The sequence below is a fragment of the Aplysia californica genome, unplaced genomic scaffold (assembly GCF_000002075.1).
Source record: "Aplysia californica isolate F4 #8 unplaced genomic scaffold, AplCal3.0 scaffold00215, whole genome shotgun sequence".
In the NCBI taxonomy this organism is placed as follows: Eukaryota; Metazoa; Mollusca; class Gastropoda; order Aplysiida; family Aplysiidae; genus Aplysia; species Aplysia californica.
In genome coordinates this window covers 675169-698981 of record NW_004797485.1, presented here as the reverse complement: position 1 = coordinate 698981, position 23813 = coordinate 675169, and the positions used below count along the sequence as shown (strand labels likewise).

The following is a 23813-nucleotide window of genomic DNA, read 5'->3' as shown; positions in this document are numbered from 1 at the left end:
GAAGAAGAAGAAGAAGAAGAAGAAGAAGAAGAAGAAGAAGAAGAAGAAGAAGAGGAGGCAGAAGAAGAAGAAGAAGAAGAAGAAGTAGAAAAGGGAGTTAAAGTTAAAGTAGAAGAATAGAAAAGATTTGGCATATTGTGCGCACTAATGTAGTGAGATGCGGCTAGGAATAAGGAAAGGGGACGAGACCAAGATAGGTCAATAATTATACTGACCGAGAGGAAACATGCACCAAGTGTCTTTAGGCCATTCCCAAAGAGGGGACTTTGTGCTGTTGAAGCTAGAGAGGTGAGCAGAGTAATTTTGATTCCCTGTTACGACTTCGTCTGTTGACATCCACCCCTTGGCGCTCACAAGACCTTATGCAGTTGCGAGCGCGTAAAACCTCTACTAAAACGAAAGGAAACATGCATTATGGTATGTTTTGAATTTTTAATCAAAATCTTGACTAGAATTACTAGAATGTTTCTGACTCCATCTTTTCTTACATGAGTGGATTTGGGAATGAATTAGTGACTGTATAGAAAGAGAAATGGTGTTAAAAACCCATTCAGACAAACCCCCTTGCTTAATTTACTATGAAAACAATAAGGTGATTCCTCGGTTGTGAGGAACAGACTATTAGTTGTACGGCGTGAAACTTTCACCGGATGCTTAACCCCAGTCTCGCCTGAATCGAGGAGTGATCATAGAGTTACCCCCTTTTAAACTATAGTCAGAGAGTATTTCTCTGCTATAGTGTACATCTATGGGAGTGGTGCGTCTCTACTTCTTTGTCTCCGCTATAATCAGGTGTCCGTGGCAACTGGTCAAGGTCAAAGTTCAATATGTGTTCCATGACAGTCGGAGCAGTCTCCGTCGAAACAAGACCAAAGTCCAGTTTTCTGCTTTCTACATTTCGGATTACGACTCTTTTTGTTTGCTTCATTGCACTCGCCTTGAGTGAAAATATTCCAAAATATTCTGTTGGGCTGCTGTCGACTGCCACGAAGGGTTTTCCCGATGGCCTATCAGTAAGTTTCATTCTCTGTTTTTGTTATGACTCAATGTGGTATTTTACAAAACTCCGTCTAATGATCATTGATGTTGTTGAATGTCTCTCTGTGATTGCAAATTACGCGACACCTAGATATATATATATATCTAGATCTAGATCTAGATCTCTAGATATAGATCTAGGCAAGTGACCTTGTCTGTGCTGGGATATTCATGAATCCGCACCCTGCCCCACCCCATCCCACCCCAAGAAAAAAAGGAATATAGTCTAGATCTAGATTCTAGATCTAAAGTTGTAGTAATAGCGCCCAGATAATAATATAATTCGTTAAAGTACAGGGAACTGCATTCCGTGATAAAAACTATTGTAGGCCTAAGGTTTAACTTTTATTTTGAGAAGTACAAGAATGAAGAGAAGGCCTGGAACTTTATAAAATCGCTGGAATCTCTTTACCAAGAAATTGTTTAAATTTGGTGCATATTGACATCATAGGATTTGTTAGTTATTTTAAAATTAATATATTGTGAGATCACATTAGAAAGCATGAGTATTTTTGACAAATCTTTTTTGTCCAGTTCACGATAATGATGTGCAATACACTCACCAAAAAATTAACTTTTTTTTCTTTGTCTGAGAAATGGATGTTTTTTTTCTTTTCCCTTACATTTAGAACAAGCTCTTGGCCACTTTGGAGAAAGTTTATACAGAACTTCAAGAATGGAGAAAGCAATTTCCACGTGTCCACAAAACCTCTTATGGTTACATTTCTTCACCCTGGCTTGCGTATTTCCAGTTTTGACAACTATGGTTTGTATTGAATTGTAAAGTTTCTCTCTTTTCACTGTGTATAACATTTCTTTTTCTAGACTAGTGGAGATCTCTGTTTGAGTCAAAGTCTGGTCGACTCTGTCCTAACGACAACGTGTCAAAGATAATTACCTGTTGGCGTCCGTGGTCTCGTGGTTAGGCTGATGGGTGCGAACCTCATCATGCAGGGGCCTGACATTGTGTTCTTAAGAAAGGTACTTAAATTTACACAAATTTTCTTCACTTCACACTAAGATGGGAATGGGTACTCAGCTATTGACAGCAAAAGATCATGTCAGTTTGTTAGTGTCTGAGCGCTCATCAGCTGGTTGCACCGAATGAAGTGCTTCTTGGGAAGTCAAGAATGTTTTCCTAGTGTTCAAGGGTAATAATATACAGTCCAGCCCATTTATAACAGCCTCTGTTATTAGAGGAACTTGGATATATAACATAAATCAAATCCTCGTTTTTTTTGTCAATAAGTCAATAAGTGTAAAAGTAATTTATATATATATGAACCTGGCTATTATAATATAACAGAATTCAATTTGCGCAGAGTCAGATATAATTATTATATTATAATATTCAGAGCTGGTAGTAACGGAGTACAGGTACTCCGGTACTTGTACTTACGTTACAATTTTCGGTACTTTAACTGTACTCCGGTACATTTTTTAAACCAGTACTTTTACTGTACTCCGATACTTTTTATAAAAGTACTTTTGAGTACTTTTTAAGTACATTTTGAGTACTTTGGTAGCTTAATGAAAGGGTAAGTGCAGGCATTTCTGATCATAATTTACGGAACAAAAACCCGATCAACCGCCAAGAGTTAAAAGTTGAGATCAAAGAACGGCCGTCCCCTCAAAGATCAGCCACTATCGTGAATGTGATCACAAGCGTTGTAAAACTCCTTGAAACGGTACAGTGTTTGCTCCAGACGGGATCACACCAAGGTGTGAACTGACCGATGCGTTTCTTTTCCCCAAACATCGCACTCGCATCTGAGCTCACACCTAAACTTACATCACTCCCTGGGTGGGAGGGCCTACAAGTTCGCTCCAGGCGGGATCACATCAAACTGTGAACTCTTCCCTGACCATTGAAAGCAGTTTTTCCCGAATTTGCGAGACAACCTGAATTTTAATTAGTGTGGTCACATCGTAATGGTGCGTAACAACAAAGGTGGTTGGGGGGTGGGACATCAAGGTTGACCACTCTTTGCTTGCCATATGTCATAAATCCACCCAAGGGTCACGTCAGTTCATGGGTCACTGTAGATTCTTCCTTGGCTTCGTTTGCTAAGATCCCATATTTTCCTTGCTTCCGAGCACTGGGATCTTAGGCGGAGACTACTGCAGTAGAGAATCTTTGGTTACCGGTACACTACACTTACTAGACTCTAGGAAACTATTGTATTTTGGTTTGCCGTGGGCACCGTGGACTACACAGTGTGACCAAAATCTGTCAGACCACTATAATCAATTGAAACTGAAACTGTGTTCTCAATGTGTATCTAACAATTTTTAGGCTGCCTAAATTTCTTTTAAACTTTTTTGGGTGGTTTTTGCTTAAGGCTACATTGATTCCTTGAGGATTTGTTAATGAAGAATTCAATGCACTTTTCCATTTCTATGCGGGCCATTTTCATCAATTTTATGTTTTCTTAAGAGCAACTTTGTATCTACATTTTTCAATTTGGATACTCTTTCTGTAGAACTTTCTGACCTCTAGGACTGACTTACATTTGATCACATTGTCTTGCTCAAACAAGTTCTATTCATAATATCACTTACCCACTAGTTGCGTCTGTTCGTTTGGGTTGTTTTTTGTTCAACTTCACGGACCATTTCCACCGTTCAGTGCGTACATTGTATATTCAAATGCTTTGTATACTGTTTACATTTTTAGTAATAAATAGCCTAATTTGTCAAATATACTGGATAAGTTATAAAATATGATGTTTTGCATAAGTGCTGAAGTGTTTTAGCATATTAGCAGAAAGTACTCAAAATGTACTCATAAGTACTTTTTTTTTAAAGTACTTGTACTCAAGTACATTTATAGAAGTACATTTTTTAGATTGTACTTAAATTTATACTTAAGTACTTTTTAAAAAGTACTTTAACAGCTCTGATTTTTAAAATTTAAAGTGATTTAAATCACTTTTTTAAAATGTATTTTCATTCAGTTTTTACATATTCGAACCTTTAGAATGCCTTTCCTTGTTGTTTTTTTATAAAACAAATATATAAGGTTTAGTATTCAATATAATAATTATGCTTAAAAGTCTGCTCCCCCCCCCCCCCCTTCCCCCGCCACTGTCAAATAATAGAGTACAGTGGAAACCTGATATAACAGGGATGGTGGGAGTAGACAAAAAGTCCTGTGTTGTATCCGATCCCTGTTAAATCCTAAATGCAAGGAGAGTGAGCATTTGTAGACTAATCTAGCCGTACTTATTCATGGGTAGTTTCGCTGGCCACAAGTACCCACGAACAGGAGTTTTAGCACCAACATCAGAAGAGCTTGGTCCACAGCATCTGCATCAGGTAGTCTCATCTTCTTTCAATCCAGAGCAAACTTTTCATTGGAGTATGCTGCCACTATCTTTCTTGTGTCTATCCTTGTAATGGTGGGAATCGACCCTTGTGGAATGTCGAACTGACGACAAATCTCTGCCAGTGGAGCTTGCTTTTTGTGGACAGTCTGGATTATTTAGTATTTTTTGTCAATTGCAGGCATTTTCTCTTGCGCTTGACATCGTTGGTGACCATAATGAAAGAAGTAGGCTTAGATCTAGGCTGACCGGTCGTCCTCTCTCTCTCTCTCTCTCTCTCTCTCTCTCTCTCTCTCTCTCTCTCTCTCACTCTCTCTCTCTCTCTTTCTCTCTCTCTTTCACTCTCTCTTACTTTTTTCACATTGTTAACTAGCCTTTATCCCTGCTATAACCGGTTGGGCTCCGATGAGGCCCTGTTATTGCCGATAACTTTAAATAGAGGAAAAGAGTTGGAAAAAACGGGGATTTTAAAAATCCCTGTTATTACCGGATCCCTGTTATTACGGGGCCTGTTACTGTTATATATGGTTTCCACTGTATTCAATTTACTTTTTTTTCCTAATTGAAATTAGCATTTTCTTTTTTTTCTAGACAAACAGAAACACGTGCACACTCACGCACACACACACACATGCTCACACACGCACGCACACACACACGCGCGCGCGCACACACACACACAGAGTAAGGAAATGTCTAGATTTATTAACTGCTAACTTTATAATTTATTGAATGTCAGATCAAATCAATTTTGACTGAGGAGAATAAAAACATTAACAAATATATCACAAACAATGTGACAAAAATAATAATTAAGATATTATTGCATAATGCAAGGAACTAAATGGAAACTGAAGGAATTTTGAAAGTAAATCACTTTCATACAATATTAACGGTAGGCCTATTACAACGACCAACAATTTAGATCATGTTGAAATTACCTATTCAGTTTTTTGGGATTGAAGATTTTGAAAAGAAACACAATATTACAGTATTCTATTGACTTTTTTTTCATAATTGAAATTAGCACTTTCTTTTTTTTTTTTTAGACAAACACAAGCGCACTCACACACACACACACACACACACACACACACACACACACACACACACACACACACACACACACACACACACACACACACACACACACACACACACACACACACACACACTGTAGTAATAAAAAGCAAGTTTATCTATGCATAATTACCCCCCTTCCTTTTAGACTGACATTTTCTTCATTGTTTGTCTGTAGCCATGAATAATTCACTGATGTAGCTGATTATAGCTTTCTTTTGCAGTTGCTTAAATTAATCATTAGTTAAAATAAATAAAGACAATGCATTTTAAAGTAAAAGAACATACTTTTAGCCACTAAAAATTCCGAACTGTGTCGACAATTTAAAAAAAATAATTCTAATCCGAAAAATCTGATTTAGATCTAAATCTAAAGAATCTGATTTAAATTTTTTAAAATCAATTTTAATCATTTAAAAAAAAAAATTTAAATCACCAACCCTGTGCCCCTTGATATCCTGGTCTTCTCCGATTTCCCTGTAATGAGATATAGAGAGATGGTGATTTATTCTTAAAGGGAAAAGTATTTTTGTGATTTAAGAAAAACTCATTGTAAGTGTGAATTTGAAAAACCGAGGGTTCCGTTATTTTGAGTCACGCGTTATCATATTATGTTTGGTCGATAACTTAATTGTTAACGTACTCCTTTGTTGTCACTAGTAAATGTTGTTAATAACATTAATTTGATGAATTTGTATTGTTTGTCATGATTTTTTAAAAGGCTGAGCTGCTTTTATGCTACCGGTACTCAAAATTGTCATGTTTTTTAAACTAAAAATGCCCGTATTAATGCGCCTGGGATGGGAAGGTTGCAATTTTTTGCAATTTTTAGGCAGTTTACCTTGCAATTTTTTGCAATTTTTCTATTTCAAAAATGCAATTTTCCGCGGGGCCAGGTGTGAATCTATGTCTGTTCAGAAGAGATAGCTTTCCTGCAGCTTTAGTATTTTGTGGTGAGAAGCAAATTGACATAAAATAAAGTTGGATAGGGTTATAGAAATGATTATCGGATTATCGCGCTGGGATAAAGCAAGGTAATCTTTACACTTCGGCTGGAAAGAACCAGATCCCAATAAAATCAGTGAGGTTTTACTATGCCTTTAAAAGCAAATTTCATTTGATGTGTGAAGCTTGTTTTAAATTCAATGTGGTTTTACTGTTTTAGAAATGTGTGTCTGTGGGTGGACTTTATTGGTATTTGAACTGTTTTTTCACCAATTTGAAATCTGTTGTTATGGTATGTGTAAAAAAGATTTGATGGATTTTTTTGAAAATGTTCTTTTAATTTTAAATTCATGTGTTGATCTACATATTTCATCACAAGTAAAAATGCGTCCAGTGTTGATCTATGTTATCTTACTTTGATTTTTGTTCTCTTTGACAGGCAAGGTTGATATCTCCGATTTGTTGACACTTACTGTAGATGTGCAGAATTATGCATTCTACTCGGAGTTGATGCCCGGGGGAGGCACCGTCTTCTCATGGCCAACCATCACACAAGGCAGGTTGCTCTTTGTCCAGTCAGCTGAATTCTCAATGACTCGCGCCATGCAAAACCAGATGTTGCCCAAATGGCCTTTGCAAGCTCGCTTATGTCTCGGGAGAGTTGGCACATCGTCTGTCTCCGTCTGTGTGGAACTGCTGAGCCCAGAAACTGGACAACTTCTGCTCTCTCACGTCAAGCAACTTGTCACTGTTGACAAAGTGAGCAGGAAGCCAGTCCCTCTACCAGAACCGTTTCGTGACAAATATAGACATGAAGGGGTTCTCCAGAAGCCGTTCTCACTGGAAAGATTTGCAAAGCCAGGGAATACGTTTATCTATCAGTTGAAGGTAAGGAAGCATCTTTTTATCATAGATTATTTGTCTAGGGAAAATGCAAGCCTAGGTGACTGAAAATAGAAATTGGACTGGAATGAGATAGATCCATATAATATGTTCTTTGTTAATACAGTCAAACCTGTTCTGAAGGCCACTTGTACAAAACAATCACCTGTATATAAGGCCACCTTTCCTTTCCCCCCTTGTGGTTTTGTTACATTATAATGACATTGTGGAAGTAGTGTAAGACAACCTTCTATACAACCATTTTATTAAAAACAGCGGGACAGTGATCCGGATAATCTTGATTAAAATCAGAATTATTTGTTTTCAAATGTCTACATAGCAATGGCATTTTATTGAGGGGTTATCCTTTTGTTTTCGAAGATTTACATAGATGTACAATGTACAGTGGGAAACCCTATTTAACAGGCCTGATAATAACAGGGATCTGGTAGTATCAGAGATATCCCAGTTTTTTCTTACTCTTTGTCTCTATAAGAAGTTATCGGCAGTGACAGGGCCTCATCGGAGCCCCACTGGTTATAGTTATAGCAGAGACAAAGGCTCATTAACAATGGGTAAAAAGTAAAAGAGAGAGAGAAACACAGTGAAGGAGCAAGCCCACGCATGCCACACCACTACAAACACACGCATTGGGTGAAGCAAGAGAGGGCTGCGGTGTGCTGCAGACTTCGATCAAGCCCTTTGAGCCTAGCTACACGCACGCATGTGTCGTGCGCAGGGTAGGCCTACTTATGGCAAAGGAAACTACCCATGAATAAATACAACTGGATTAGTCCACAAATGCTTACTTCCCTTGCGTTTCTGATTTAACAGGGATCAGATATAACAGGACTTTTTCTCTGGTCCCACCATCCCTGTTATATCTGGTTTCCACTTTACGTGTGTAGTAGAAAACGGACAATACTATCTTCCATCTCATGGATTCACAACATTAGCGAAATTATCATAAAATAATATTATTAAACGGTTATTGCGTTCTTCGGTCTGTTTCCTATTGCAGGACAGTAGAATCTGCTCTAACTAATGGCCACCAGTCCCTTGCGATAGAACATTGTCCAAGACTTCCACCAGTCTCAGAGTCACTTTTCGCCTTGACAGTGCGCAGCCATCTTGGACTATTTCCACTGTATTTTATGGAATAAGATAATGTTTCCCAGTCCGACACTTTTTCTTTGTCTCCTCTGTTTTTGTGTGGATGATTGACAGGTGCTCTGGTGTGATTGACTTCTTTCCAATCAAACATCTGTTGCTCTTATCTCTCCTCCATTTATTATTTATTTTAAAAGATACTGCTAGTAGTCTGGTACCTTCTAATCTTCTGCACTTGTATGAACTATTTGTGTTGTAAATGGGGTCAAACTGTTACTTAAATGAAAACTAAACTGTTTTTGCAGGTGGCATGGTCGGACACTGACTGGTACCAACATACAAACTACGCCAGCTACGCACGGTTCGCCACCAATGCCTTGCATCAGGCCCTAGTGTCTGGGGCCACACAGTTGCCGAGGGAGAAGTCCAGTAGTGAAAGCAACACACGGACAAGTTTTTCCAGTACCGGTAGATCTACCGGTACGTCCAGTGATATTTCTGGCTCCCCATCTCCACAGTCGAATGAATTAAGCAGTTCGGTGTTTCAGGGTATTTCAGAAGATGTTGTCAAGAACGGTTTGAAAACTTTCCGCATCGTTTACTTTCAAGAGTGTAAGGAAGGGGAGACAATAGATGTACATTTGTGGCAGCAAGCAGGAGAGATGAATGTGGTGCGGTGTCACGTGAACAGAGGGGACCAACTGCTGGCGCAAATGACCCTCGAGTACTTTCCTACAGCGTCTGATTCCAAGTTGTGACAGTCAGCTCAAGTGTTAATTTATCTAATATTACATGAAGACTAGAGTGAAAAAAAAAGGCAGTCACATTTTCTAAACTGTAAAGTTAAACACAATCGAAGCTTCATAGCAGTACAGTTTACAAAACATATCGTCCTATGGCAGAAGAAAGACAGGGTCCATGTAAACATGATCAGAGAAAAATGTTATTTATATATCTCCCTATTAGAATAAAGTTCACTTTTAACACGAAGATTTCTATATAAGCCACCAGAATGTGACTGCTGCTTTATTCCTATTGTCTTGATGTACATGAATAATTCTTAACTGAGGTCGAGTTGTGTGTTGAACAGCTCAATGAAGTTGTTGCCTTTATATTTGAGTTTAAGTGAAATTGGCAGAAATATGTGTCACGACGTGGCGGAATCAGGTGATCGTCAATTTTTGGGTATGCGGAGTTATTGGTAGCATCTGAAAGCTAATTCATTTACCTTGCTTTCACTTTCAGTGAAAAAAATATCCATCTAGCTTGAACAGAAGTGGAGATATTTGCTATTGAAGAAGGTGGGATTTCCTGGTTTCAGTGATTAAATTAATGAGAAAATGGCCACCAAGGTTTGGTAGCTTCAATAAAGCTTAAGATCCTTGAAAACTGAAAATTATATTTTGTGCCTTTAAACAAGGGTTGAAAAGGTCCTGGAACAACATAACATATCTATCATAGACGCTACACACCTAGCACAGGACCGAAACCTGCACATCCCAAGGATACCAGAGGAAGGAAAAAGTAGAAAGTAAATAAAAACAAGGGTTTTCAGTAAAATTCATATGGAAATGGGTTTTCATATGAACATAAAAGGTGTTTAGCCAAGAAACAAAATCTTGATTAAAATTGCCAAACTGGTGGAAAAATGCCTTTTTTTTTTCATTTCATTATTTTGAAGAGTTCCTGATTTCACCACAATGCCTCACATATGTTTTTGTTCCGTTGGAAGGGTTAGCCAGAAGTTAAATAATGTACCTTACATAATGCCTGTTGTGAGTACGTTATGTAGCTACAACATCACATATCAGGATTCAGACCGTACCCGTCTTTTACTTTGTCCTCCCATTTTTGTTACAAAATACAGTCAAACCTGTGTAAGACAGCCACCCATTGTCAAGGAGAAAAGTGGCCGTATAAGACAGGTGGCCGTCTAACTCAGTAGGCACTTCTGTGAACGCGCTCACTATGGCGTCATTTGGCTTCGGAAAGTCCCATAGGGTTTTGCTTCCGGACATGATGTCTCATCGCGACAGTGGGTTCAAACTGCCCATATTTTTGTTTAATTTAGGGGACCAACATTCAAGTCCGATACATGTCTTTAAAGACCTGTGGATGGCCTTCAAAACGCTTCTTTCCAGGTCGATGTGCGACTAATGAGTCTCGAAATATTTGAAGTTGAAAAATAGACAATTTTTAACCATTGATTTTTGATAAATTTTCTCGTCATATTTTTTTCAAACTACCCTTGTTGATAAACCATTCTTTGTTCTTCCAGTAAACGTTTAAATGGTTATCGTAGAAGTCTTACCTTGGCTAGTGTTGTCTTACCCTTTTATCAACCAAATCCGCAAAAATCTAGCTGAACCCTTCCACCGCGACATCGCGCAGAGTCGTGACGTCACACATTTTCGCCTTCAGCTTTTGGCTCCCTCTCTTCATTGTTTGAAATGTACGAGACAGGGAAATACATCGCCAAGAGATTTTTAAACTTTAGTTCAAAAAGTTAATCAATTTTGGTAATGTTTTATAATCACTGACCTCACATTGTGCGTTAGTTCATTCGATAGTATAAAGAAAACGAGACTTTTTAGACCCAAGTATTTCCTTTTCACTGAGCTCCCCCTCCCTCCTTTTTTCCCCTGCCCAAAGCCTTTCATTGCGTAGGCCTAGGGCCTAGATCTAGTATGAAGAGTCGCGACTAGTGTTGTTAACACAGTCCAAAATTAAATAGGGACGCCTATTAAAGTATCTTATGCAATTATTTGTTTGATAAAGTTTCTTAGGTCTATTGTTAGTACCGATCCAGATTTTCTTTCTTTTCTGTCATATGAACAAGAACGAAAAATGCTATGTACTGGATTTTGGGATCCACTACATGCCCCCCCCCCCCGCCCGCCCCCCCCCCTCTCTCTCTCTCTCTCTCTCTCTCTCTCTCTGGGTGTGTGTGTATGTGTGTGTATGTGTGTGTGTGTGTGTGTGTGTGTGTGTGTGTGTGTCTGTGTGTGGTTTCGTGTGTTCCCACTCCCCTCTTACTTTCATAACCGTACCTCTCTTTTCTTCTCCATCCCACTTTACCTGCTCTTCAACTTTATACATTTCCTCTATTATATATCCTTCTTGTCTTATTTGTCTTATAATCGCCACCGCCGCCATCCTTCCACGACTCACGGCATTAGCTGTGTAAGCCTATTACTCTTTTCCACGGATGAAACAACCCTGAAGAAAGATGCCAGTTGCAACAAAGTGAGCACTTTTGCTCCTCAGTTCTTACTTTATTTTACTTTTTCCTTCCTCTGGTATCCTTAGGATGTCGAGGGGAGGTGCAGGTTTCGGCGTCTGTGATAGATATGCTAATTAATTATATTGTTCCAGGGCCTTTTTAACCCCTTCCAGTCAGGTCTGTCTTGGTCTTCCTCTTGATTTAAAGCCGGATTCGCAGGTGTGGTAAGCTCTAGCGCTAGTTGTTTCTGGGGCATTCTGGTTAGATGTCCGAACAATTTGACTGTTTGACGCTCTAGTAAATTTACTACTGGTAGACGTATGGTCTCGTTCCTTATGCGGTCTCCTCTGGTGACGTTGGTGGTTTTGCAGGAACATCTAATTTCGCGTGCATTGATTTTCCTTTCTCATGCCTTGTTTAGAGACCATGTTTGGCACTGGTATGTTAATGTTGGTATGAAGATTCTATTGATGAGCTGGGGATATCACTTCAGTTGGGATGTTCTTGTGACTGAGAAGGGGTGCTAGCTGGTAGGTCACTGCATTTGCCTTCATGGTACTTTTTCTTTGTCCTTACGCCCAACTAGTGAGAAGATGCTTCCCAAATATCTGAATTCCTCTACTTGTTGGAGTTGTGTTCCGTCAATAAGGATGTTGAGTTTCCCTGGGTTTTTTCTTGCCTTCATAACTTCTGTTTTTGAAATGAAGATTTTTATGTATAGGTGTTTATATTCCTCATTAATTAATTTTGTGGTGTGTTTTTTGTGATTCCTCTTCATCTGTATTTAATGTACTCTGGTCATCAGCAAACACAAGCTCCCTCAGTCATTGATGTTTTCATTTGCTGCTTTCGTGATCTTATCCATGTAAATGATGAAGAGAAGTGGAGAGAGAACACACCCTTGTCTCACCCCAGACGTGATGGGGAAACAGTCCGATAGTCCTTCTGTTAACCTTTCGGCACACAGGCTGTTTTTATAAAGTGCCATGATGTTCTTGAGCAATTGTCCTTTAACACCATATTACTCTAACACTACCCCCCGGGGCGATGCCACTGACTGAGGTGTCTTTATGCCGTTCCAAAATAGGGGACGTTCTAATGCACAGTAGAATTGTAAATCATAACTATGCCTGAACTACAACAGGGAACTGCGCCTTTTTCTTTCCTAATCCTTACTTTCGTCATTTTCCTCTACTTCTTTTGTATGTTTGTCACACTCTTGTGACCCGCTGTTTCCGGGGTGCCTTGATAGTCTAAGCAGACTTTGTGCTGTAGAAGCTAGAAAGGTGAGCAGAGTAAGTTTGAATCCCTTGTAAGGACTTCTCTGTTGACACCCACCCCTTGGCGCTCATGTGACCTTATGCAGTTGCGGGTGCCGTAAAACCTCTACTAAAACCTCTAAGACTTCCCAAAGTTGACATCTATTTACCCTGTCGAACGCCTTTCCGTGGTCCACGAAGACGAAATTGAGGTCTTGTCATGTCCAGTGGCAGTCTCACACAACTGTCCGAATGCAAAAAAACCGTTAGTACAGCCCTTGCCTTTTCTGAAGCCAAACTGGGATTCACTGAGTTGAGTGTCTACAATTGGTCTCATTCTCATTTCCAGTATCTTAGCAAACATTATATCCACACGGCTGAGAAAGGATATTCCTCTGTAGGCTTTGTGTTGTTTTTGTCGCCCAGGCCAGGTTAAATATCCCCCATAGCCAGAGTTCTCCGATATGGCCGTATAGTTTGATCTCTTCTGCTGTGATGTTTTCAACGCCTATCACTTTGTTTGTGGGGCTATTCTTTATAACAGGTTGGGTTTCACTCTGCAGTATTGATGGTTCTGGAGTGGTTTCTTTCGGTGAGAAGCTGTTTGCTCTTGTTTCTGCTGTAGGAATCAGCAGCTCCTGGAAATAGCGTTTCCATCTTTCCTTAATCTTTGGCTTTCTAAAAATAGGGGTTTCCGTGCTCATCATTGACTATTTTAGTTTGGTTGAATGGTTCTTCCTGCATCCTCATGCTTTTTTAACTCTCTAGTAAAACTCCCAAGGGTTTTCTTTACATTTTGTTACCAGCTGTTCTCCATATACTGACCAGGATCTGTTCTTACTTAGCTTCTTTTACTACCCTTGATGTATAGCGGCGGTCCTTTCTGTATAGGATGTAATCTTCCCCCGTCTTTGATTTCTACCACTTTTTGAATGCCTTTTTCTTCAGTTGGACGGCTTCCTTCACTTGGTCATTCCACCATATAGTTGTTTTCTTTTTCTGCCCTTTTGTTTTCCTGGTGCCCAACTCTTCTTTTAATGCTCTGTACACACATGCTTTGAAGTGGCTCCTTTCCTCTTCCATATCTCCCAATTTTGGGGGAAATTTGTGAAATACATCTTTCAAACGTTCATGTATCTTATCCTTGTTATTGTCATTTATATTTCTGAGATTTACGACTTCTCATCGTTTCTTTGCTTCTGGCCTTTTCCGGTTTGGTGTGTCAATAGTCATGATGACTGGTCTGTGGTAAGTGTCTGTGATGTAGATGGGAATCACTCTTGAGTCTCTGTTTTTCTCAGTTTCGATCTTTGGGCTAGGATAAAATCAATTTGTGATGCTATCTTTAGATCATTGCATTTGTACCAAGTTTTAACTTGACTCCTTTTGCGTTGGAAGAAGGTATTTGATATGACGAGCTCATGTTCTGCACACAACTGTAATAGCATTTCTCCATTGCTGTTTTGATCTGTTTCCCTGTCACTGTGTGGCCGCATGTATCTCTCCCACGTCGTCTTCCTTGTTTCCACTCTGCCGTTAAAGTCCCCCATCATTGTCACATTATCTTTGTCATCCATGGTGTTTAAAAGGTCACTCAGTTGATCATAGAACTGATGTCCCTGTTCTTCGGGATATTAGTCATTGCATGGTGTGTGTATATATATATATATATATATATATATATATATATATATATATATATATATATATATATATGTAAACACCATGGATGACAAAGATAATGTGACAATGATGGGGGACTGTATATGATGACCCTCAGTAATTGTCATATTTTATGGTGATTTCCCGCTTTATACCATACTTGTTGAATTTTTTTCATATTCTTCAAGTCTGTGTTATGCTTGAGTTTAACGGCACTTGCAACACAAATAGGTCATATAAGCTCCGAAGATTAGAGGTGCTACAAGAGAGTAACATACACAGAAAAGAACGAGGAGAGATAAGGACCGTTGATTGTTAATAGGGGAAAAAGGAACAAACCACACCCCAGAGCACCCGCCAACTTCCTGCTTGAGTTATGCATGTAAGATTGAAACTGCTTTCCATTTTAATCATTTTTCCCCAATAGCAAGTTACAGAATTCTTTAAAACAAAATGAGAGACGTTTTTCTTTTGAAAATCGGACCATTATTATGGAAAGTGTGCCCGTTTCTTTTTTGAGATAATAGGCATTGGACTCCCGACGTCACGATTATGACGTAATTAAACGGTAAATAGAATTTTACTCTTAATGTACTTGACTTTTATTTTTATATATTGATTCTACATAAAACAGCAAACAAATGATACCTCAATGGTCACGATACAACTATTATTAAGGATTTTATGACGTTGTGAAGCAAAATTTCGAGTTTTGGTGGCACAAAATGCAGTGCAAAAATTTGGCCAAATCAGGGCAAAAATTGATTCACAAAAACGGTCGCTGCTTCTAAACTAACAAAGATAGCACAAAAATTTGAAAAGCTCTGAAAACAGAAAGCCAAGCTCTTTTCAATAATCCAAATTTTAGTACCCTCGGAGAAGTTTGAAAATTTCACTGAAGTGCCTAGTCTTAGGCAGGTCTGATCAAGATGAAGAAAACAAACCATTCCCATAAATCTGAGGTCCCAATCGAAAGTGGCCGCATTGTTCTTGATTTTGTTGTTGTTGTTGTTGTTGTTGCTTTGTATTTTGTTTGTAATGTTTATTTTGTTGCTGATTTTGCGCAAGGGTGACAATAAAACTAAATGTACCAGACGACGAAGACCGAGTGCCATGTTAAAACAAACTAATGGGTCGCCACCCCTTGGAGAACGAGCGATGCTTCTGTCACAAGATCATATTGTTACTTTGTTACAGACTGGGTAAACAGTGACCACTCATCTCACTTACGATTTGTGTACGAGTTCTGGGCGGGGCTTATGGGGTATGAGGGATCACACGCTTACCTCACCAGCTGCTGAAAATTGGTACCTATTGGTCAACAGTGGGAGGGGCCTACGCAACATGATTGGTTGGAGGGACTACCTAACAACAACGACAGGTGATTGAATTATGACAGCTCTCCCACAATGCCAGGGGCCAATGCACAATTTATGACAAAACGTAATGGAGTCACTAAGGTGGCCGTCTAAGACAGGTGTTATTGCTTAATGTGATAGGGGTTGTGTGTTAAAATATGGTGGCCGCGGCCGCGTTGAACAGGTGCCCGTTTTACACAATTAAATTATATAGAAAAAACGCAAGGGGGAAATGAAAAGTGGCCATTTGTACAGGTGGCCGTCTTATAGAGGTGGCCGTCAGGGTAGGTTCGACTGTACAGGGAAAACAAAATAAAACGAACAGCCTTTTCAAGTGTGTGTTCCTCCACTCTCTCAAACTGTGTGTACTCATAAACCAAACTTGCTTTTTGGTGTCCATATAGGCTTTGCATTAGGTCTTTGTCGATGGTTGAGCCACTCTAGCCGAACATGCCTGTCCCAATTCGTTTTAACCCTATCTGTACGCCCTGGGGTCATTTTGTACACCTGGGGTTGTATTCTTCACTAAGATCTCTTTGAAACTTTCAGTATTTCTCACAAAATAATTTTGACAGACCGCTATGCAAAGCATACGGATCGGGTTAACTAGTAAATTTCCTGTTTGGAAAGTGGTGGCACAGAGTTCAACACGTTGTATGGATACAATAGTAAAACATGACGTATGGATAGGGTTAAAAGAACCTTTTCACTATACGATACGAGATTGGACTCTGCAATTCATTAAAAGTCTCTTTGTTAACCTATAGCAGAAATCCTGTTATTAATAACCAAGACTGTTACTGAGTGGAGCCCTGGTGTGCTTATTAGAACATCAATAACAATGAGATAAGGCAAGATAGATAAATCTTTATTGTCCAAATGCTGGTACATTGTTTTGGTTTCTCACCACACACATACATTCACATACACACACTCACATACACAAACACACACACACACAAACAAAACCACACACACAAACTTAACCACACACACGTACACGCAAACAAAACCATACACACACACACACACACACATATGCCTGTGCGCCCTCACCTATGCACACATACTGTCTCATACATTCTCTCCTCCAAACACATGTGTACTCACATACATACAGGTACACAAATCTACTTGCACTCACAAACATATCCATAGTAACAGGTACACAATGATATATATACACAGGGCGTCCCCAAAAAATGTATAAATTTACATGATAAAATCAAACACTGTTCACTACTACATTTAATATATTTTTGGGGGACACCCTATATACTATATATGTGTGAGCAATTACTTTCTATAAAACTTATTATAAAATAATGTTTTAGCTAAGCTTGAAATCAATACAGTCCATGCCGGCTATAAGCACGGTCATCGGGAGAAAGCATAAGCGTGCTTAAGGCCGAAGCGTGCTTGAGTTCGAAGTAGACATAAACCAGAGAATTTCATGTAGAAAATCTCCCGTGCTATTTCCCTTTAAATTGTAAGTAGGCCTATAGCGGTTCCACAAAAGTGTGCACTGTTATTTTTATCAGCCATGGTAGTTTTTGTTTCCTTGTTTGTTTTTGTTTTGTGGTCGAAAGGGAAATGAAAACTGAATTTAGACGGAGAGTCACGATACAGCACACTAGGCCTACACACTGCCTGTGCGTACCACTGTCCGCTGTGCCACATGTCACATTCATATACCACTACCACCGCCTTCATCCCACCTCACGCGTGATACACAATCAGGATTAATGGATAGCGTGAGTCAAAGGTGAAATCGCAGCCAGCCTCCAGTTCTCGTCACCACGACTCTCTTTGTATTTTTTTGTTGTCTGAGTATAGCTTTGTCCTAGGCGAGATCCTATGCCCATGCGCGCGGCTGTGTGCATCTGCCTTCCTCTTCGAGCGTGTGGGTGTGTCTCGATCAATTGCGTTCTTTGTGTTTCTCTTAACACACTCTCTGCTGCGGTTTAGACTGTTCGAACTTCGATGGGTCATCATGAAAGTATTGACTGTCTTGTAAATGAAGCGTGCCTGAAGCCGAAGTTACCGTGCTTAATATAGGCAGGTAATTTATATAGCAAAAATTTGGTGAGAGCCGTTTAGTGTGCTTGAGTCCGGAACGTGTTTTATGCTGGCGTGCTTAAAGCCGGCACAGACTGTACAGTGCAACCTCTCTATAACGACCTTCGATATAACGACATCCTCTGTATAGCGAGCGACATTATGCTGAGGTCCCGATTTTATCCTATATTCATTAGTAATTTTTTGGTTGCCTCTATATAACAACAACTCTCTTTTACGACATTTTTTTCTGGTCCCAACGATGTCGTTAAAGAGTGGCTGCGCTGTATTCTGATTCAATCATCGGGCCTGACCTTCAATTTTCTTGCATCCGAATGCTCATTATAGCAATGTGGACAGGTAATTAAAAATGAGGAAAACGGCAAGGGTGTCACCTTGAAATCAGAAATGGCTGGTGCAAAAATCAGAGCTAAAAATGTCGGGTATTCAGTGATTTGAACCCTGCAGCACTTTTTTCCAAATTCAACCTAAACTTTCATGGACATGTAGTCATCCAAGCGAAATCGGCGAGTCGAAAACAAATTAAAACAGGTACCACAAAATTTACTTCTCCAAGGGATAGAATTCTGCAACGCACTCATGAATGAGATTTTGTCCCTTCAGAAAGTGAAAGTGAAACAAATCTTGATTTTCCGGACTCGGCCAAAACTTCACCTTCAGCAGATCCCCGATACTTGCCTCACCCTTGAAGCTCTGACACATGCTCTTCAAATTGCGAAACGGATCTCCGTTGTTCACATAGCCGTACTCCTTAATGTGCCAGCGTACGTAGGCCTCCACCACGTACTTGATGTACTGAGCTGAGCTGGCGTGCACGTACGGGTCTACGTCACTGGGCAGCACCAGCACCTCTACCTCTGCCATTTGCCCGTCGGTTGGCACTGGAGTGCTGGGAAGTATCAGCGGTTTCCCAGAACCGTTCACTTCCCGCGAGAATTTGTCGGTCCACCACTGAGGGGGCGGAGCCGGTTTCTTTGTTTCCATGTCAACCAACACAATCTGCATCTCGCTGAGTACCAGAGGCTCAGAGTGACCAGGAAAAAACACTTTATTTGCCAGCTTTAGCGATGTTTTGCCAACATAATCTAGCTCCAAGTCGACTGTAATAGGCCGTTTCTCCAGCTCTACATCATATACCTGAGGTTTTATCTGTAGAGATGCTGAGGCCATGAATATCAATCTGTGCATTTGATCAAAGTCCATATATGGTTCCTGACTGTCGAACCAGCAGGTTATGCGAGCCAACTCCAAGAGCTTCAAGACACCCCAGGGCTGCAACATGGCTGGGGAAAAAGAGAGAAGAACAAACACATACAGGTATATGATTATATAATTTTTTTGTTGGACAGTGAAACTCGGATATATATATAATATAAAAAATGAAATTGTCGGCCCTGACCTTCAATTTCGTTGAATCTGGGTGTTTGTTCATTATAGCAGAGTGAGCATCAAGCTGTGTCACAATGTAGGGCTCAGCACACGGCAACGTCTATTTCCACAAACCAGCACACAATTCATTACACAGATGAATCTATCAATGTCTAGAATAGCCTTTCATTGTCCAGTGTGGGGGGGGGGGGGGGGGGGGGGGGGTGGGTGGATATGATTGTGACGTGTTGTCAGTATCTCTGTCGACTTTCCATCCTCGAAACGCTTGTGCCTACACCCCCTCCCCCCGCCAACCCCTCAGACACGTGCACCATCAACCTCCTAACAGCTGACCTCTCTTGACCCTGGCACACACTAAGAACTGTCGTGTCAACAACACATGGGTTGATGTGAAAGAAGGATTCTGATCAATGGGGGCGTGAAAAATCTACAGAATGCCTACAATTTGCAGGTGGATGCAATTTTGTCAGTTGGATTTTAAAACAAAGATAATTCGATAAGTTAAAGTTAAAGGTTGACAGCTTTACTATAATATTTACCTACCCAAAACAATATCAGTAACAGTAACATAATTCTAGATATCTACGTTTGATATTTGATGGGTGACCGGTCAGCGTTGGGTAGGACTAGGACATCATTCATTGAAAATTCAATCAAAACCCTTAACATGAAAAGAAGAGACAGGCAGAGAAATGATGTTAGGGCAACTGTTGGCATCGAGTCCTGCCTTCATTTCATGAAAAAACAAAAAATAATATGGCTTGGCCACCTGTCACCAAAGTCACTTAGTGTTAGTCAGCCACCTCAAGAGTCTACAACATCATCTAGTCAGGCTGCAAAGAAAGGAACCCTGAGAAACTACAACATTTCAATTGAAAGAGCGGCAGAGTTGGCCTACCATAGAAAACTTCATGGATTCCCCTCGACACTCAATGGCAACAGAGGATGAAAAAGTAAAAGTAAGACAATCTGCCTCTTTTTTTGTCTACTTTCGATTGACCTGCAAATACTTTACTACATTTCTGCTGTTCTTTCAAAGACAAAAGAATCTCAACCAAAACAGTACGTTATGATTTACAGTAGGCCCAAAACACAGATAGCTCGAATTCGTCGGAACCGGCCTTGGTAGTTCGAGGGATCCGTAGTTCGAGAAATGCGTGAACAGTGTCAGAGAATCAAGGGAAGCAACAAAGATTGCTACTTTAGGGGCAAAAACAATAGATCCTGTGATGTACAACCCTTCATCTTGCCCGCTCCACGCAAGCCTAGCTAGATAATCATTGGGCACGCATGTCTAGCAGGGCGCTATAAATAGCACAGCCAGCTGGTCCTGTGGGGGGGGGGGAGGTGGTATTTACCGACCGTGCCTTTTTTCACATTTATTTTTTAAAATTATTTTTGTTGTTGTCTCAAGAGCACCTTAAAAGACATTGACTTTAGACCTCTACTGTTTATTCTACAATGGTTGGACCCCTGTTTTCATACCTCGTGCATTAAAATCCACATAGGGAAAGCCCGCTTTGACAACACTCCTGTGCTTGACAGGAGAAAGCAGTTTCCTTGAGATGCCTGTGTGGCACTGTTGAGCTAACCTGTGGCAGAAAACAACAAGTCCTCATTCAGTAGAAAGAATCATGTAGTAACCGACAATATCAAATCATAGTAACATGAAGAGCAAAACCCATGGGTCACAGAAATCTTTTTATACCATGTACGAATGTTGTTATATAAGTACAAGAAATTATACACATACTGTCGACTACGGAAGAGTTGATATAATTGGGGGAGTGAAAAAAAAGACAAACTCAAGCGAGTACAACACAAGCGGAGTTAACTGTACAGAAACAATTCAGGACCTGAACATCTGTTTGCTGTATGTGTATACACTATGTGCGTGTCCCCCGCTATGTGCATGCTAGACATTTATAGGGGGGGGGCTCTCATGGCCTAGAGGTTAAGGTGTTCACCTCTCAATTCAATAGGTCCCAGATTCGAATCCGAATAGCGACGGAAATTTTTCTCTCTAAAATTGTCTCCTTTAACTTCCTTTCATGCTCTCTAGCAATGTACTTTCCTCTGCTTTCGTCTCCACTTTCTGCCCCCACCCACATCACCTCCATTGCCCCCCTTCTCCCGGCTCCTGACTCTTTCTGCAGCATACTCCTACTCCTTGGCTCCCTCTTACTTCTGTCTTTCAGCCACACCCCTGATCTTATGGTAGGAAAGATCTACACCTAGCCTTCTCGGACAAGGGCGAAAAATCTCAGAGGTCCCATAGTTGCCCACATTAACCCACTCACTACCACACCCGCAACTGTTGCGGGTAAAGTAGCTCCGACGTTGTGATACCACACCCGCAACCCTCGTGGTTTCGCACTTTGGAACTTTTTTCTCACGTTAAAACAGCGCCATTTGCAGTAGATTTACTGGTCCGTCTTTTCGTAGCCCATTCAATTATCTTTCATTAGAAAGAAACGAAACCGAAATCGGACTTGCGCAAGTTGAGTTATTGACTTTTACGACAACCGCTCTTAGGACTGAATTTACCATTACGTTTCCCACAATGGCAGATTGCTTGTCTTTGACAGTTTTCGAACATTTGACGACAAAAGTGACATAGAAACCGATGAAATGGTCGAAGATTGTTATGATGAACTGGGTGAGGAAATTTGCAAAGAAGAGTAAGGTTTAGTAGGGCCCCAAAACCTAAATCTAGGGTTGCAGTAGTATGGAAGGATGTGAGTAAGAAAGGCAAAGGGAACGCAGTTTTTGATGAAAAAAAAAGTAACTTTTACACAAAGCGGTAATTTCATCAGGGCAATCTTCATTATGCTCGTAAACTATGTTCTAAATTTCAAGTCTCTATGTTAATTAGCAAAAGAACAGTGATTTTTTAAAAATTACCCTTAAAATGACTGGTAAACAGGGAATAGCGACCTCAAAAATGACTGGTAGTGAAGAGTTAAAGATCCCTTGGGGGTCCGAAAATCGTTGAGAGTAGGCTTAGTCCGACACCCTACCACCTGAAAATGTTTAATGTGTCCCGTGCGCTCATATGACCTTATGCAGTTGCAAGCGCTGTAAAACACTTATAAAAAAAACAAAAAGACATTTATACTACAGTGGAATCCTGATATAACGAGAAGGAGGGGACCGGAGCAAAATGTCCGTTTATAGCAAAATTCTCGCTATAAGGGATTCAGTAATAAATTCAAGGGAAACTGTAAAATAGGTCTAATCTATGAGTTTGGTGTTCTGTCTATTTCCTTTAGCTATCTCCCCTGATGATGATTTTGTTTCAACATGACCTCTAGGTCTTATTTGAGCAAAAATCGAATCAGGTTTCTTTCTCTAGCGTTAGATCTAGCAATGTGGACTGATAGCTCGGTGTTGGCCATCAGAAAGAAAAGGCTCTGGGCTAACTTGCCCGCTGTGTTTTCCCCCACCCCACTCCACCCCACTCCACCCCACCCCACCCTGTGGTGCATTCTGTCTGCTTGCGCACATCACACATTCGCTCCATCCATCACATTGCTGTGACCTCTCCATCCCCGCATCGGAGAAGTGAGAGGCATGGTAGGCCTTGATAATCTAAATTAGGCTTACGCTGGCCTATCACGCAATGCGTTCTGCGTGTCTGTGCATTCCACACCCTCCCTACTCGGTTGCTCCGGCCTTCATTGTTGACGCACATGGGCTCTCCTATCCTTTATTTCGCAAGATTACCAACAAGTTTCTCAACTGGCGAGGCTTTGCATTTATGTATAATTGGCCTATGCACTGTGCACAGCAGCAGCAATATTTCGGTATAACCGACTCGCATGTTTGTCTGATAGCGCTATAGCCGTATTTTATTTACAAAGGTAAAGAGGAGAAAAAAACGGGGCTTGAGAATAGTGTCTTTATAACAGACTTCTCGTTTTTTCCGGACTCGTTATAAGTGGACTCCACTGTATACAGAAAAATTAAATGCCTTTATCTGAGTTCAACTAAGTGATTTTTCTTTTTCCTTTGCTGCTTTTCTGTGAGATCATGCAACCCACTAAAGACAAAGGTTGAAAACTGAAAACACTAGCCCACACTATGCAGTTTCACAGCTTTTTTTCCTGGCACTTACTCTTCTGTAAGACAACTCAACAAAGACATCAATATGTACAAAAATGGAAAAAAACACACATATAATGTTTGTGCTTTCCCCCTGTCCCCTCCCATCCCCTCCTCTCCATCGACACAAATTAGGGCCTTTACGAGGTGGGATTTGAGCCTCCATATATATACAGTGGAACATAACTCTAGCCGCACCCGCAATAGCGGGACTATCCCTACAGCGGGACCTTACTGGAATCCCCCTTTTCATCCCTCTATATAAAATCAATTACTTAAGCTTGGATATAATAGCGGGGCAAGGAAAGTATCGAACTCGGATACAGCGGCAGAGATCGAGCGAGCTCCAGCTGGCGAT

General features: G+C 40.4%; 2 protein-coding genes across 3 annotated transcripts in view; one reads left to right on the top strand and one right to left on the bottom strand.

Annotated features, from left to right (window-relative positions):
• Nucleotides 1-826: 826 nt before the first annotated feature.
• On the top strand, nt 827-9770 carry LOC101846505. The gene is made up of 4 exons (XM_005099497.3): nt 827-1013; nt 1668-1804; nt 6829-7277; nt 8687-9770. Exons 1-4 carry the CDS (start codon nt 1003-1005, stop codon nt 9137-9139), a joined length of 1050 nt encoding a protein of 349 aa, XP_005099554.1. The 5' UTR covers nt 827-1002; the 3' UTR covers nt 9140-9770.
• An 8422-nt stretch (nt 9771-18192) lies between these two features.
• The window catches only part of LOC101846141, an 8505-nt gene continuing 2884 nt past the window's right edge, over nt 18193-23813 (bottom strand). For both annotated transcript variants that reach the window (XM_005099495.3, XM_005099496.3), the window contains exons 2-3: nt 20837-20943; nt 18193-19245 (exon numbers count right to left, since the gene is read on the bottom strand). In XM_005099495.3, the coding sequence (XP_005099552.1) occupies nt 18506-19245; nt 20837-20943 (847 nt within the window). In that variant the 3' untranslated portion in view covers nt 18193-18505. The remainder of the gene's footprint in view (nt 19246-20836; nt 20944-23813) is intronic.

Bases quoted from the DNA above. Each gene is read 5' to 3' on its own strand.
- LOC101846505 (XM_005099497.3), top strand. The intron at 1,805-6,828 runs GTTTGTATTGAA...TCTCTTTGACAG, and splicing joins TTCCAGTTTTGACAACTATG to GCAAGGTTGATATCTCCGAT. The intron at 7,278-8,686 runs GTAAGGAAGCAT...CTGTTTTTGCAG, and splicing joins CGTTTATCTATCAGTTGAAG to GTGGCATGGTCGGACACTGA.